The 14,139-nt window shown below is 50.4% G+C and overlaps 1 protein-coding gene across 1 annotated transcript in view; it reads right to left on the bottom strand.

Annotated features, from left to right (window-relative positions):
* Positions 1-440: 440 nt before the first annotated feature.
* The window catches only part of WNT7B (Wnt family member 7B), a 96,213-nt gene continuing 82,514 nt past the window's right edge, over positions 441-14,139 (bottom strand). The window contains exon 4 of the mRNA XM_020977484.2: positions 441-4,642. Coding sequence (XP_020833143.1) covers positions 4,163-4,642 — 480 coding nt within the window. The 3' untranslated portion in view covers positions 441-4,162. The remainder of the gene's footprint in view (positions 4,643-14,139) is intronic.

Raw genomic sequence — 14,139 nt, 5'->3', positions numbered from 1 at the left:
AGGAAGCTGGGGATTGCCTATGGAATGGACCTGGGTTCAAATCCTGATCTGTCACTAACTCTCGGTGGTCTTTGGGACTCCATTTCCTCATCTGTAAAATGGGAGATTGGACTCGAATAAACTCTGAGAGACCCCATTTGGTGGGAGGGCCCAGGCTGGCCCTGTGCCTTTGCCCTCTCCCCATCCCTCCCCCTGCTTTTCTGTCCCTTTGGTATACTGTCTTCCCCACCAGAATGTAAGCTCTTTGAAGGCAGGATTGACTTTTTTGGGCTTGTATTTGTCCCAGAGCTAAGTAAGGCTCATTGTAAGCCTTACTCCATTCCATGTCTTAGCTCTGCACTTCCCTCCTGTAAGGTGTCAAGGCCACTGGGCTCTGAACCCAGCCAGTGCCTGATAAACATGGCGGGAGGGGCAGGAATTGAACCAAGGCAAACAGGTGGTCTTTGTTGAAAATCCTTTAATAACATACAGTATTCTGAGCTCTGTTAGTGTTCACTGCTTGCCAGGCTGGGCAGCCAGATTGGTGGGGGCTCTTGAATGTGGGACCACCATGTGTTCTGGTCGGGGGAGGAGAGGGTCACAAAAGGAGGGCATGGGGATCTCCCCAGTGGACCATTCCTACAGCCAGCCAAGGAGCAGCCAGCTCAGGGATCAGGCCACTCTCTCCAGGATCAAGCCTCCCCTTCTGCCTTCCACCTTGGGCTTTCAGGCTGGGTGGCGTGCTGCTCCATCTCGGCCACAGAGTTCCTCAGATGCTGGCCGTAGGTCCAAGGTTGAACTCGCCCCAACACATTTCCAAACCTTGTTTTCAAATATTCTTCTCTTTTCTTTCTGGTAGCTGAACTGATGAGAGAGAAGTGTCCAAGGACCACAGAGCCAGGGGCCCATTTCAGGAAGGAGAAGATGCCTCAGGCAGCTTGGGGCCAAGTTTCAGGAGGGGCAGGACAGGGGGCTGGTCAGGCTGCTCCTCCCTTCCTAAGTGTGGTTCATAATAATTTAAGTACTCTATAGACATTTAAATGATATACAATAATATAACTTAATTGGGTTCCTTAAGAAAGGCCACTCTAAGGTATTTACAATCGCTAGTAGCCTGTGCCTTCCTGGAGCTGGGCAGCTTTGCCCTTTTCCCCCAAAAGAACAAGCTGAAAGGACATCATATCATAGTGTACATGGACCCCCACCTGAGAATCCAAAGGACAATTTTAAATTTGAGGAAGATAAGTAACCTGGGGCTGGGCACCTGGAGTCGTGAGGACTGGCTTTGAATGCTCCCACTGCTACCTGTCATTGTGACCTGGGCAAATCAATCCCCTTCCCACCCAGAGGCTCAATTCCCTCTTCTGTAAAATGGGGACAATCATGGCTACAGGGCTATGGAGAACTGTCAAGGCAGGAGAACCCTAAGATTTTCCATTTTCTGAGAAAAAAAATCTCAAGGCTCACCCTCCCTCTTGGGTTTGGGGCCCTGGAGCTGATCAGTCAGTACTAGAACAGGACAGGCCACAAGGGAGAATGGTTTTCTGCGTCTTTTTCAAAAAATGTAGCAGGGCAGAGACAGATATTGGGTGGCAGAACCAAGCTCTGCATAGTGATGCAGATTCAGAGAAATCTCTCCTGTGAGGCTCCATTTTTTTCATCTGTACAACTGAGTAGGTTGGACCATAGCCTCTCTTCAGGTCTCTTTCCTGTTCTGATGTTCATACCTGAAGATTCTTCCCAGCTTTGACTTTCTGCATTGGGAGGTTCTAACATTCATGTTGGAAGGACCTTCCCAGCTCTGACATTCTCTGCTCTAAGGTCCTCCTTAGGTCTAACATTCATTTTCTAAGCCCCACCCCCCCAACTCTGACATTCTGAGGTTCAGTAGCATTCTGTAATATAAGATCCTTCCCAGCTCTAACATCCTGTCTTCTAAAGAGCTCTTCCAGCTTTGATATTCCATGTTTTAAGGTTCCTCCCAGCTCTGCCATCTATGTTCCAAGGGCCCTCTCAGCTTCAAAATTCTAGATTCTAAGGACCTCCCAGCTCTAGCTTTCTAGGTTCTAAGGTACCTCCTAACTCTGACATTCTAGGTTCTAAGGTCCCTTCTATTTCTGAAATTATAGATTCTAAGGTCTCTTCCAACTTTGAAATTCCAGGGTCCAGATTCCCTTTGATATTCTGGGTTCTTAGGTCCATTCCTGTTATGACATCCTCAATTCTAAGATCCATCCCCTCTCTGGCATTAAGGTTCTTGGTCCCTACTCACTTTGACCTTTGTTCAAGAGGCTCCAATTGAACTCATTAAACACCTTTTCATATGAGGTTCCTTCTAGACTCCCTTTGGGGATGCCGTTTGGGGGTGAGCAGAGATTTGGGGACATGAGGCAGAGAGCACAGTAGAAAGGACAGAGTGTGCTGCTTTCTGCAATGTCACCACTGCAGCCCTTTTCTTCAGAATAGAGGGGAATCCCTACCAGGCTTGTCCTGCAAAGCCCTGGACCCAGGCCAGGCCCTTCAGATTTCTGTATTCTAATGGGAAAAGTCCTGGGATTGCAGCCAGGATACCACTCCAATGCTTACTAGTTTTGCGGTTTTCGGAAAGACATTTCATATTTCCATGCCTCAGTTTCCTCCTCTGTAAAATGGGGATGGTCACCTTCATACTGTCTCTGTCTTGGATTTGCCATGAGGGAAGGGCTTTGAGAATGGGACTATCATTTCACATCAGGATAAAGAAAAAGGGATTTCCCAGAACTAGGACTTTGGACATCCCTTAGAGACCCTCAGTCAAAGATGAGTCCTGGGGCAGGGGGAGATCACTGGGCAGGTAAAGCATCCCGAGGCACCTCCTCCCTGCCTTTGGACATATATTGACTTGGAGGCAACAGGCAGGTACCCAAGCCTATGGCCAGGTACGGGAGAGGCAGCCGTTCAAGAAGCACCATTTGAGAGACAATTTCCAAGGATGGTGTTGGGGTGAGAGGGAGGAGGCTGGTCTTTGTTGAAAGATTCTCTCAGTGCATTTCTTCAAAGTTCATCTTCCATTTGACTTGGGGCTTGGAGTGTCCCCATACCCCTCAGGCCAGAAGCATTCTGCACCTGGGAATACCCAAGCCAGTGACCGGTCTCACAGGGCTTAGGGGTAAGGAGATGCCACCCTTGGAAGAATCTGTCATCCCAGTCTTGCCTAAATGACCAGGCCCCTGTCTAACGCTCTATACACTACAAATTGGCGACCACAGATCAGTAGCACTAAATGCAAACAACAACAACAACAACAACAACACGACACAATAGGCCTTGGGAACAACCCAATCCAGGAAGCAGCAAGTCAGGAGTCCAACAAGCTGACATTTAGTACAGAGCGAAGACATCGCTACCCGTTAATGCTGTGAAATGGCGCTGATGCTGAAAACATAAATAATTCTGTAGACTGTTCAGTGTGAGTGCCAGTTTACTTTTTCCCTCACCTAAGACAGTGGCATTTTTTCATTTCAACTCATTTCCCTACAAGTGCTGGCTTGTTCTCTAGTCGGTGTCGGACCCCCCAGACACCTGAAGCAGTACCAAGCAGCACCCGCAGTCTGGCTGATTCTCTTTCACTCGCGACACTTTCTTCCCCTCTTCCTCTCTCTCTCTCTCTGTCTCTCTCTCTCTCTCTCTCTCTGTCTCTCTCTCTCTCTCTCTCTCTCTCTCTCTCTCTCTCTCTCTCTCTCTCTCTCTCGGAGGGGGAGTCAGGAGGTTTTGGGGAGTTGGGAAGGGGGTTCATTTCTATCTTTTCGGAGAAACAGGAAACAGGCGGGAAATGCGCTCTCTTCTCCAGACCGCTCTGGGAAGCTTTTCCCAAGCAGCTTCTCCAGTGGAGCTGGCTCAGCGCCAGAGGACCCCGCCCCCGCCCCCCCCATCACGGTCGGGGGCGCAGCGGAATGAAAGCTGGACTGCGAGGCTGCCGGGGGGGGGGACGGGACCGGAGCCCCAGTGGAGGCTGTGCCGCTCCCCTCCGGTCACAGATGCCAGCCAGCTGGGGAACCCCCGGCTTCTGGTCTTCTCAATCACGGGAAGGGGAGGGCCCGGAAGGGGCCCAACGTCCACGCCCCCCGAAGACTCGCTGTGCAAATTGCTGCTGCAGTGGGGTGGCTCGTCCTGGCTGTCGCGGCCGGGCGGAGGGGAGGCGCGCCTACTTGCAGGTGAACACCTCAGTCCGCTCGCTGCACGTGTTGCATTTGACGAAACAGCACCAGTGAAATTTGCAGTTGCACTGCCAGACCTTGGTGTACTGGTGCGTGTTGTAGCCCCGGCCGCAGCACATGGTGTCGCAGCCGTCGGCGCCGGGCGACGTGCGGTTACACAGTCGGCCCTGAGTGCCCACGCTGCCCGTGGCGGCGTCCTCCTCGCAGTAGTTGGGGGACTTCTCGATGTAGACCAGGTCCGTGTCCAGGGGCTTCTGGTAGCTGCGCAGCTGCTTGACCTTGAGGAAGGTGGGCTGGCGCAGCCGGCTGGCGCGCACCACCTCCACCTGCACGGCCGCGTTGTACTTCTCCTTGAGCAGGTGGCCGACCTCCCGGAACTTGGGCAGCGTGGTCCAGCACGTCTTGGTGGTGCACGAGCCCGACACCCCGTGGCATTTGCATTCGAGCTTCATCCTTTCCTCGAGCACCTGGAAAGGGACGAGACAAGGAGGAGAAGACCGGGCAGGAGGTTAGAAGTATGGTCACCTTTGGCAACGCGTTGGGCGAGAATCACGGCGCCCCAGAATCACCGAATGCCAACTGCCCTGGAAAGGGGGAGGACGGCAGGGAAATGGGCGCGGCTGGCTCTGCAGGCCAGGAACAGGGCCGAAAGCCCAGCGCCGTCATCAACTCACTACCTGGGCGACTTTCAACAGGGCACTCCCCCCTCTGGGCCTGTAAAATGGGAGTAGGGAAAGGGCTAATGACATTCTTTCTGGTCCTAGCCAGCGTTTGACACAATGAAATATGACAAACTTGGAAGATCTGGAAGAGACCTTCGGGCACAGATCACAGATCTCAGAGCCAAGACCTTCTGAACTGAGAATGGCTTCGACAAGGCACAGCCCATGGCAAAGACGCAGCTCGCAGCATCTCCGCCTGCTGAGTTTTGATAAATGTTCAGTGACTTAAGAACTCATGCACATACTCGAGTCTCCTGACTGCTGTCACGTGCTGGGATTATTTGTGGCAAAGAACAGCACTGTACCAGGGGCACACAAAGCTTGAGAAGTATTGGCATAAAATATAAACCATCAGAGCCAGGAGGGGCCTGAGAAGAGGGAATGTCAGAGCTGGGAGGGGCTTTGGAACAGAGAATGTTAAAGATGGAAAAGAACCTTAGAATACAGAATGAAAAGTATCGAAGAAATAGCCTGAGAACATAGAACATGGACAGTGAGCACCATCGGGATGCTGCTAATACAGAATGCAGATTGGCTCTGCTCTAGACACGATCATCCCAGAATGTGAAGCCTGAAAGGGGCCTGAGAGATTTGTCCAGTGGTTCTTCACCTTTGTATTTTAGAGTCTGAAGCCTGGGAACCCTCCTTAGAATCATGTTTTTAAATGCTAAGATAAAATACATAGGATTGCAAAGGAAACCAATTATATTGAAATGCAATTATCAAAATTCGTTGCAACAGCAAGGAGAAGCTCAGTGACCCAGGTGAAGAATTTCTGGGCACCCCTTCATTTTGTAGATGGGAAAACTGAGGCCCAGAGAAGGAACAGGCTGCCTCTTTTTTTTTTTTTGACCACGGAAGAACGTGGAGCTATTTGGTGTGTTGGGGCTGGAGATGGACACGAGCACCTGAGCTCTCCAGGAGGCTCCATCAGCCCATCCCTGGGCCTTGCTGGACGCCATGTTCCCCCATGTCTGGGTTTTCTTTGGATAGTAGCTGGGAAGGATCTCAAAGGAATCCAGCCACTTCACACATGAGGGAGCTGATGCCCAGGGAGGTCGTGACTTGCTCAGAGTCACGCAATTAGTAAATGCTGTTTAAAGTTTCCATCTCAAATACCGCATTTGTTGCTCAAAATAGCCCTAAATGTGAGGGATTCCTTTCTCCATTTTACAGATGACAAAACTAAGGCTTGGAGTCACAGTGATTGGGCGGTGGGTCTTGCGTGAATCAGAACAAAGGCTCCACAGCTTGGGAGACACTCCCGGACATGTGAATCCCTGCTCCTCTCCCACTACTGAAAGGCTCTGCTGACCCTCCGAGGTCAGGCCGCCCAATCAAGTTCATAGTTCAAGCCAGGATTCTCAGTGCCCACTGTCTCCCACTCCAGTCTGGGAGCCATTCCTCCCCCTTTCCCCTCCCCAGCTTTCAAAGAGGTCAGCGGGGCTAGATAATCCCCAAACAACAGATAATCCACAAATCATTTCTAGTTGGCTTAGGAGGGGTTGGTGTGCACATTCCAGCTTTGTCTTCGGCAGCTGACTCACCCTGCTGTCTGCATTCAGAGCCAGGTCAGCTTAAGTACAATGGAGTCGAATTCTCCCAGCTGAGTTGGCCCCAAAGGGGGCTGGCCCTGGGTTCAAGGGCCCAGCCAGAGGACACCCATTCTGGGAACAGAGGGAGGATGAGAATGGTTGGAGGTGAGCTGCAACAGGTGGTCTGGCCTAGTGACTGGACAACCAAGGAAACCATGGGGTCAAGCTCTGTCTCAGTCACATAGTGGCTGGGTGACCCTGGGCAAGTCACTGACTCTCTGAGAGCCCCTATACCTCTCCAAGCCTCTGAGTTGCAAGGCACAGACCAATCCGCATTGGAGTGTGGTGGAAGGGAATTGCCTGTGCAGATAAAATCCCAGGTCTGGATGGTGGCAGCAGCAGCACTGCTGGACAGTGGGAAGGGCTCCCAAAGGAACTGCCCCCTCATTTTACACACCAGGAAGTGGACAGAGGTTGAGTGTTTCCAGAATGTGTCCTTCATCACTCCACTGGAGCCCCTGAGCCCTTTTGAGGAAGAGAAGTTTCAAGGGTGATTATCCCCATCTTACAGATGAGAGAACTGAGGGACAGCAAAGGTCAATGACTTGCTGAGGTCCTGGAGATAGCATCAGAGACAGGATCAGAACCCAGGTCTTCTTGATTCCAGTCCCACAATCTAGTGACTGGGCCACTGGCCATGTATTCTACATGGAAGGGAATTTAGAATGGCCCTTGGAGAATGTCTGAACCAGAAAGGCCTTGAGAACATCAGAGCTGGGAAGGGCCTCAGAGGTCATCTAGTCAGATTGACTCATTTTATAGCTGAGGAAGCTGAAGTCCAGAGATTTGTCCAAGGTCACAAATGGAGTCATGGAGGAGTGCCACAGCTTGAACCCATGGGATCCCAGGAGGCTAAATCTAGAGCTAGAAGAGACTTTTGAAGCCATCTGGTTCAATCCCCTCATTTTACTGATGGGGAAACAGAGGCCCAGAGCTCTGTGTCTAAGGTCACACTGGTAGGGAGCAGCAGAGTCAGGATTGGAATTCAAGACTGGGACAGTCATGTCATCATGACAACCATCTTCATTACCATCACCTCCATCACTCTCACCACCATTGGCATCCTTCCTGTGGGCACCATTACCGTCATCATGTCAACTGTCTCCTGTTGCTGCTTCTCTGAGAGTGCTCTCTCCATCCTGTCCCTCTTTGTGATATTCTGGAATGAGCCTGGAGTTAGGAGGCCTGGTCAGCCCTGGCTCTGCCACCTATTGTCTGTGCTTAACCACTCTGTGCCTCAGTTTCCTCATGATGACATGGAGATAAGCATTACATTACTCCCTTCAAAGGACGGGTGGGGGAGAGCATCCTCAAACTTTATATAAATGTGAGCTGTTGTGAATGCACATCCTCACGGTCGCCAGCATCAGTAGCGTGTTCACCAGCCCCATCTCCTTCACCACCCTGCCCCCCGTTCTCAGCATCCTGTCAGTATCCTCAGCACTATCATATCGTCTTAGAACAGCCATCACCATCCTCCCCAGTGTCTCCATCACCATCTTTCCACTCATCTCTATGCCATTGTCCCTACCACCATCAATAACATTCTCCTCATCACCCTCACCACCACTGGCATCCTTCCTATGGGCACCATTAGTGTCATCGTGACAACTATCTTTACCACCATCACCTCCATCCCCATCATCATGATCACCACACCCTTGACATCTCAACTGGCTTTCTGATCTTCCTTTTGGGGCTCTCAGGATCTGGTGACTCAGACAAGGATGGCTGGCCACCTGACATCTTTCTCTTCCCCTTTCCAATCTCTATTCAATTCAGTCCAACAAGCATTATTAAGTGACCCTTGTGTGCTAGGTACCAGGCAGAGTACTGGATGTACAACAAGCCTGCCCCCCCATTAGCTTATGGTCATGATTTTAGAGGTAGCCCCTGGAGATAGCAGGGGAAGGCTAGAGTGTCTTGGGGTCTAAAACCTGAGTCCTCTTCCTGGCTTCTCCAGGGGCAATCACCCAAATCCTCTGAGTGCTCACTTGGAAAATGGAAATGCGAACATTCATTGGGGGTGGGAAGGCAGTGGAGGGGTGGTGCAGATATTGTGTGGCTCCAGAAACACCTGAAAGTGCTTTTTAAAGTCAAAAGCGGGAGCCGAGGCCAGGCTTACTTGTTTGAGGCAGTACAATGCAGTCGGGACTAGGGAAGGAGGGATTTGATCAGCATAGAGATGTCTCTGGCCCCTTTCAGTTCTAAAAGCCCAACCATCAGAGCCAGGTAATGAGCCCAGGCAACCGTGTAGGGAGAAAAACTAATCTCTTACAGTCACCTGAGTGTGGAAGCTCAGTCTTGTGTCAGACCAGGATTCAGACCCTGGGTCTGCCAACCAGTGCCTGGATGATCTCAGGCAACCCCCTCTCCTCTATCTATAAAACACGAAGGTGACCTTAGATACCTCTAAAGGGACTTCCAGCTGCCTCTCCCATAAGCCTGGGATTCTGGCTCTTCACAATTTCCCTTTATCGGGGGCTGAGAGGTCCAACATGACAGCTGGGCTTCCCCTCTTCCTCCATTCCCAGAGCCAGCCCTGACCCCCGAGGTATTCATTTACCAAAATCGAAGAGTTCCTGCCAAGCTCAATGCCTGATTAAAGATGGAAAATCATTAGCTCCTGACAAATTCCATTCATCCTCCACCAGGGCCTCTGGCTAACCTTGGACAGCCCAGGGCAGGTTCCACCTGGGGAGGGTCCCTCTTGCCTGTCTGCGTCTTCATTTGATATCCAGGGGCCATTGTATATTAGTCATGAAGAATCGGCCTTGAGGCTGGCCCCTGAGAAATGGAAGTGGGGGGACGGCCCCCTTGAAAGGTCCTTCTCTCCCCCTCTACAAGGGTGTCTGAGAAGAAAGAGGAACAGGAGAGTGTCCCTGAGGGCTCAGAGTTTTTCACAGCTCAAAGGGATGTTAATTATGCCAGTAATTTATGATTATAATGATAAACATCTGGAGAGGTCTGGCAGGTGGCCGGAGGGAGAGAGCACTCCCTAGCTCAGCTGATGAAGGTAGGCTGAGTCTGGCTATTTTTAAATGTTTGTCTCTGTAGCCCCAGAGGACCTCCGATACTTGGCACCTGCATGATCGTTAGCTTCGAGTCCTTGGGCCTCAGTTTCCCCCTTTGTAAAATGAGGGAGTTGGACTTTGAGGTCCCTGCTATCTCTAGTGTTATCCTGTGGGGTTAGTGAGGCACTGAGCCTGGCCATCAAGGTCGTCTGCTGCATCTAGCCATCACTCGTCGCCCTGACTTTTGTCCTGCTCCCGGACTTGACTCTGGAGGAGAGATTGAGGCTAACGACTGCACAGCTCTGCCTCACTTACATCCAGTTCACGTGCAAGTCAAGACATCATCCTGTGATGTCATTGGTCCTCTTCAAAATCACAGATGAACAGTGAGTTGGATGTAAAACCCAGTCTCTTGATTCCCCGACCAGAACTGTTTTTCCTAGGCCAGCACCGAGAACTCTGAGACTGGTAAGCAGTGCGGTTAGTCAGAGGCAGAGGCAGAGGCAGAGGCAGATGAGATAGGAGGCCCTTGGGGTATCCGGGGAGAGAGCTCCAGGCAGGGCCAAGGGCATGTGGTACCAACTGCAGGGACTCGGAGAAAAGGCTGCCAAAGCAGAGGCCAAGAAGCCCTGAGCTGGACAGCCCAGTGACTAATGTGCTCTCTCTCTTGGGCAGCTTCTTTCCCCTCTCTGGACTTCAGTTTCCTCACTCTGTCATATGGAGATCATCATCCCAGCCTTGATGACTTGAGAGGAGAAAGAGGGGTAAAAAGCCTGGAAACATGGTAGCTGTTGGCAGGGTGTACCACTGCTGGGAGGGGCCTTGGCACAGACAGGCATAGGAGAGGCTCTGGACTTTGGGAGCAGAATGAGGAATACACTTTTAGACATGGCACATATGGGAGTTTGACTTGATTGTGCATGTTTGTTACAAGGGCTTTGTCTTTCCTTCCTTCCTTCCTTCCTTCCTTCCTTCCTTCCTTCCTTCCTTCCTTCCTTCCTTCCTTCCTTCCTTCCTTCCTTCCTTCCTTTCTTTCTTTCTTCCTTTCTTTCTTTCTTTCTTTCTTCCTTTCCTTCCTTTTTTCTTTTTCTTTCCCAATGGGTATGAGGTGAGGAGATGAGAGTAAGAGAAAATATATTTTTATTATTGAAAAAAAATTTATTGATTTTTTTAAAAGAGTGTCAGGGCTTGGAAGATCTTCAAGTTTACCTAGTACAGTGGTCCTTGGTGTGGAATCCCCAGATAGATTCCAGGGGGTCTTTGATTGAATGGGGGGGAATGGTACTTTTCTTTTCACTAATATTTGGCTTCCTTTGTAATCATGTGGATTTTATTTTCTTCTGTGACAAACATGATTCTGAGAAAGTCAGTAGGCTCCCCTCAATGGCCCAAGGGGTCCATGGAATACAGTGAGAAGGCCTGTGCTAGCTCAGACCTCTAAAGAGATCCAGAGGCTTCTCCTGAGATGCTTGTGGAAGTCCTCTTAAATCTCCCCTGGTATGTTTCCTAGCTGTGTGATCCTAGGCAAGTCACCTGGCCTCTCTCAACCTCAGTTTTGCCATCTATGAAATGGGAACAACACAGCTGTTGTTCCCAATGTCAGGAGAGCAGGAGAGTCTGATGATATAATGGTGACATGATTTGCAAACTTTCAAGTTCACAGCAAAGTCAGCTGTTATCCTTTGTGGAAACTAGCAGGACAGATCAGGAAAAGAGGTTTGCGGCCAATGCCTTTGGAATGAATTGGCAGTGGGCCTGTTTTCCCTGGGGAAATGTCCATTCTGGGGCCAGATGATGATGCCAGTGAGAATAACCAGTCAGTAGCAGCCAGACAGGTGCTGTCCCACAGAAAAGCGGGTTGGCGTGTTGGTGACATAGAGCCTGAAGGGAGTAGATGACGGGCTTTGTAGACTTCATCTCTAGAGCCCCCCCCAACCCTGGGAGGTGGGGCCAAGGTGAGGAAAGTAAGGTGCTGACAAGTGACTTGCCAGGGTCACCAGGTCAGCTAGTGAGTGGCTAAGGTGAGATTTGAACCCAGATCTTCAGTGTTCTATCAGGTACACCAGCTGCCTCTGGTGTATGCCATGCCTACAATCCTGACAACAGACTTCCAAAGCTCTACCCAATTTACATATGGGGAAAATGAGGTTTTGGGAAGAGCAGCCACATATCTGAGGTCACATAGCTAGACTGTGAGCTCTTCAAGGAGAGTGACTGTATTTTGCTTTTCTTTCTCTGCCCAGTACTTAGCATAGTACCTGGCACACAGTAGGTGCTTAATAAATGTTTACTGGCTGACAGCTAGCCTGAAATTCTGTCCTGGCTGCAGCATCCCAGGGAGAGATTGAAGGGATATCTCTGAGCCCAGAGAGGTTTCCATTAGCCCAAGGTCATGTGGGATAGTCATAGCAGAGCTTAAATGGGAACCTGGGTCCCTGTGTCCAGGATCTCTGTGGTGGACCCTGCAGCCCCCTGACACACATGAAGGGAAACCACGAAGACCGCCCCCCCCAGCCCATCCCAGTGCACATGGATGGAGACCCCTCAGCTCAGAACACAGGGATGGAGAACTCCCAGCCCAGACTAGCCCAGCTCACAGGGAAGGAGACTGCCTAGGATAGTCCTGACCATCCCCAAGCTGCGGGGGAAGAGGATCCCCCTGAGTACAGTCCCACAGCCTCTAGTCCTAAAAGAAGATGTGAGGATGCTGGGAAATGAGGTCCAGTCCAGCTTTGAGGAGGCAGGCTGGGTTTCCTACCTAGCCTAGCAGCATCCAAGCTCTATCTAAGAACCCCAGCCAGGACTGCAGGCAGCCAGCTCACACCCAACCCAGTCACGGGGAATAGGAACAAGACTGCAGACCACTAGAACAGCCCTCGGGCTAAGCATGCCTGGAACAGAGAGTGTCAGAGCTCAGAAGAACTCTGGAACAGGGAACAGAGAATATCAAAGCCAAGGGGGCTTTAGAACAAAGTCAGAGCTGGAAGGGGCCTAACAACAGCCACAATAATAAGCATTTATATGGTGTGTTAGAGTTTGCAAAGTGCTTTATAAATATCTCATTTTATCCTTACAATAATTCTGGCAGGGAGATGTTATTTTATTCCCATTTTGCAAATGAAGAAACTGAGACAGGTTAAGTGACTTGCCCAAGGTCATATAGCTAGTAAGTGTCTAAGTCTGAATTTCCATTCCAGTCTTCCTGACTCCAGGTCCTGAAAGAGACCTCAGAGATCAGATGACCCAACCACCTTTTTTTTTTTTTGTGAGGCACTTGGGGTTAAGTGACTTGCCCAGGGTCACACAGCTAGTGTTATGTATCTGAGGGTGGATTTGAACTCAGGTCCTCCTGACTCCAAGGCCAGATCTCTATCCACTGTGCCATCTAGCTGCCCCCTCAACCACCTTATTTTACCAAAGAAGAAACTGTGAAGTGGACTGTTGTTCCTCTTCCTCCCTCTTTGAGGGAGTGGCCTTTTCAATGTCACTCAGCTCCTGGCCTTAGCTACTTTATGAGACAGGAGGTTTCTGTGAGAGCCTGCATTGAAAAATGTCATGGTTAGCACTATGCCTGAGTGAGAGGCTCTTGTCACTGTCATTGGCCCGGGCCTGGGCATGACTGTGCACTCCCTGGAAGCCTCCTGTTCAGAGCCAAACTCAGCACAGTTTTCTGGGCTCAGGATTAAATACTGAGGACAAAGACTGCCCTTTAATCTGTGGGCCATCTGGAAGCCCCATGTGGCCACACTGAGTCAGCCTACCATGGGACAAAGAGCACGGGATTTGGAATTACATGATCTGAGTTCAAATCCCAGCTCTGCCACTTCCTGGCTATGTGACCTTGGGCAAATAGCTTGACTTGTAGGCCTCAATTTCCTTCTCTATAAAGTAAGAGGATCCCTTCCAGGTCAGAATTAATGCTGTGATAATCCTAAATCTGTTTTTTCTACTAGACTGAAAAGAGGCCTGAGTGTGAGGCTGAATCCTGATATTTATTACTTTTTCGACATTGATTACCTGGCCTCAGTTTCCTCCTCTGTAAAATGAGGGGTTGTACTGGATGAACTCTGAGGTTTCTCCCAGCTCTGACCTTTCCTGTTCTAAAGTCTCTGCATTTTGTGTCCTCAGGCTCCAGAAAAGACTGTATGAGCCTCAAGTGGGTCTAACCCCAGGGCCATGGTCTGAACTGGTTTGGACAAATCCTCAGTGCTGGAAAACCAAGCTCCAGTTTCCTTATCTGCAACATGGGACACTATCAGATCTCTGCCAGGGGCTAGCCCTCAAACAGGCCCAGAGTGCTTTCAAGTCCTGGGAGCACCCTATGGAGGTAAGGCTGCTGAAAAGGATGGGGTGGGGGAGCCCTGTCCTACAGGAAGGCGGCCATGCTGTGATCCCTGTCTGCTGCCATTGACTCAGCCTTCTGGGCGGCTTCCGTCTCAGTTTCTCCACTTTGCTTTCTTCCCATCAGTCTCATGCATAGAGATGAAATAGAGATGAATGCTCGCTCTCTCTCTCTCTCTCTCTCTCTCTCTCTCTCTCTCTCTCCTTCTATTTCATTCCCTCTGTCTCTCTCCTTTTTTGTTCTCTCTCTCTCTCTTTCTCTCTTTCTCTCTCTCTCTCTTTCTCTCTTTCT

Source organism: Phascolarctos cinereus, unplaced genomic scaffold (genome assembly GCF_003287225.1).
Source record: "Phascolarctos cinereus isolate Bilbo 61053 unplaced genomic scaffold, phaCin_HiC Scaffold_1;HRSCAF=81, whole genome shotgun sequence".
Lineage (NCBI taxonomy): Eukaryota > Metazoa > Chordata > Mammalia > Diprotodontia > Phascolarctidae > Phascolarctos > Phascolarctos cinereus.
Note: the sequence above shows the minus strand (reverse complement) of the source record. Positions and strands in the feature narration are given on the sequence as shown.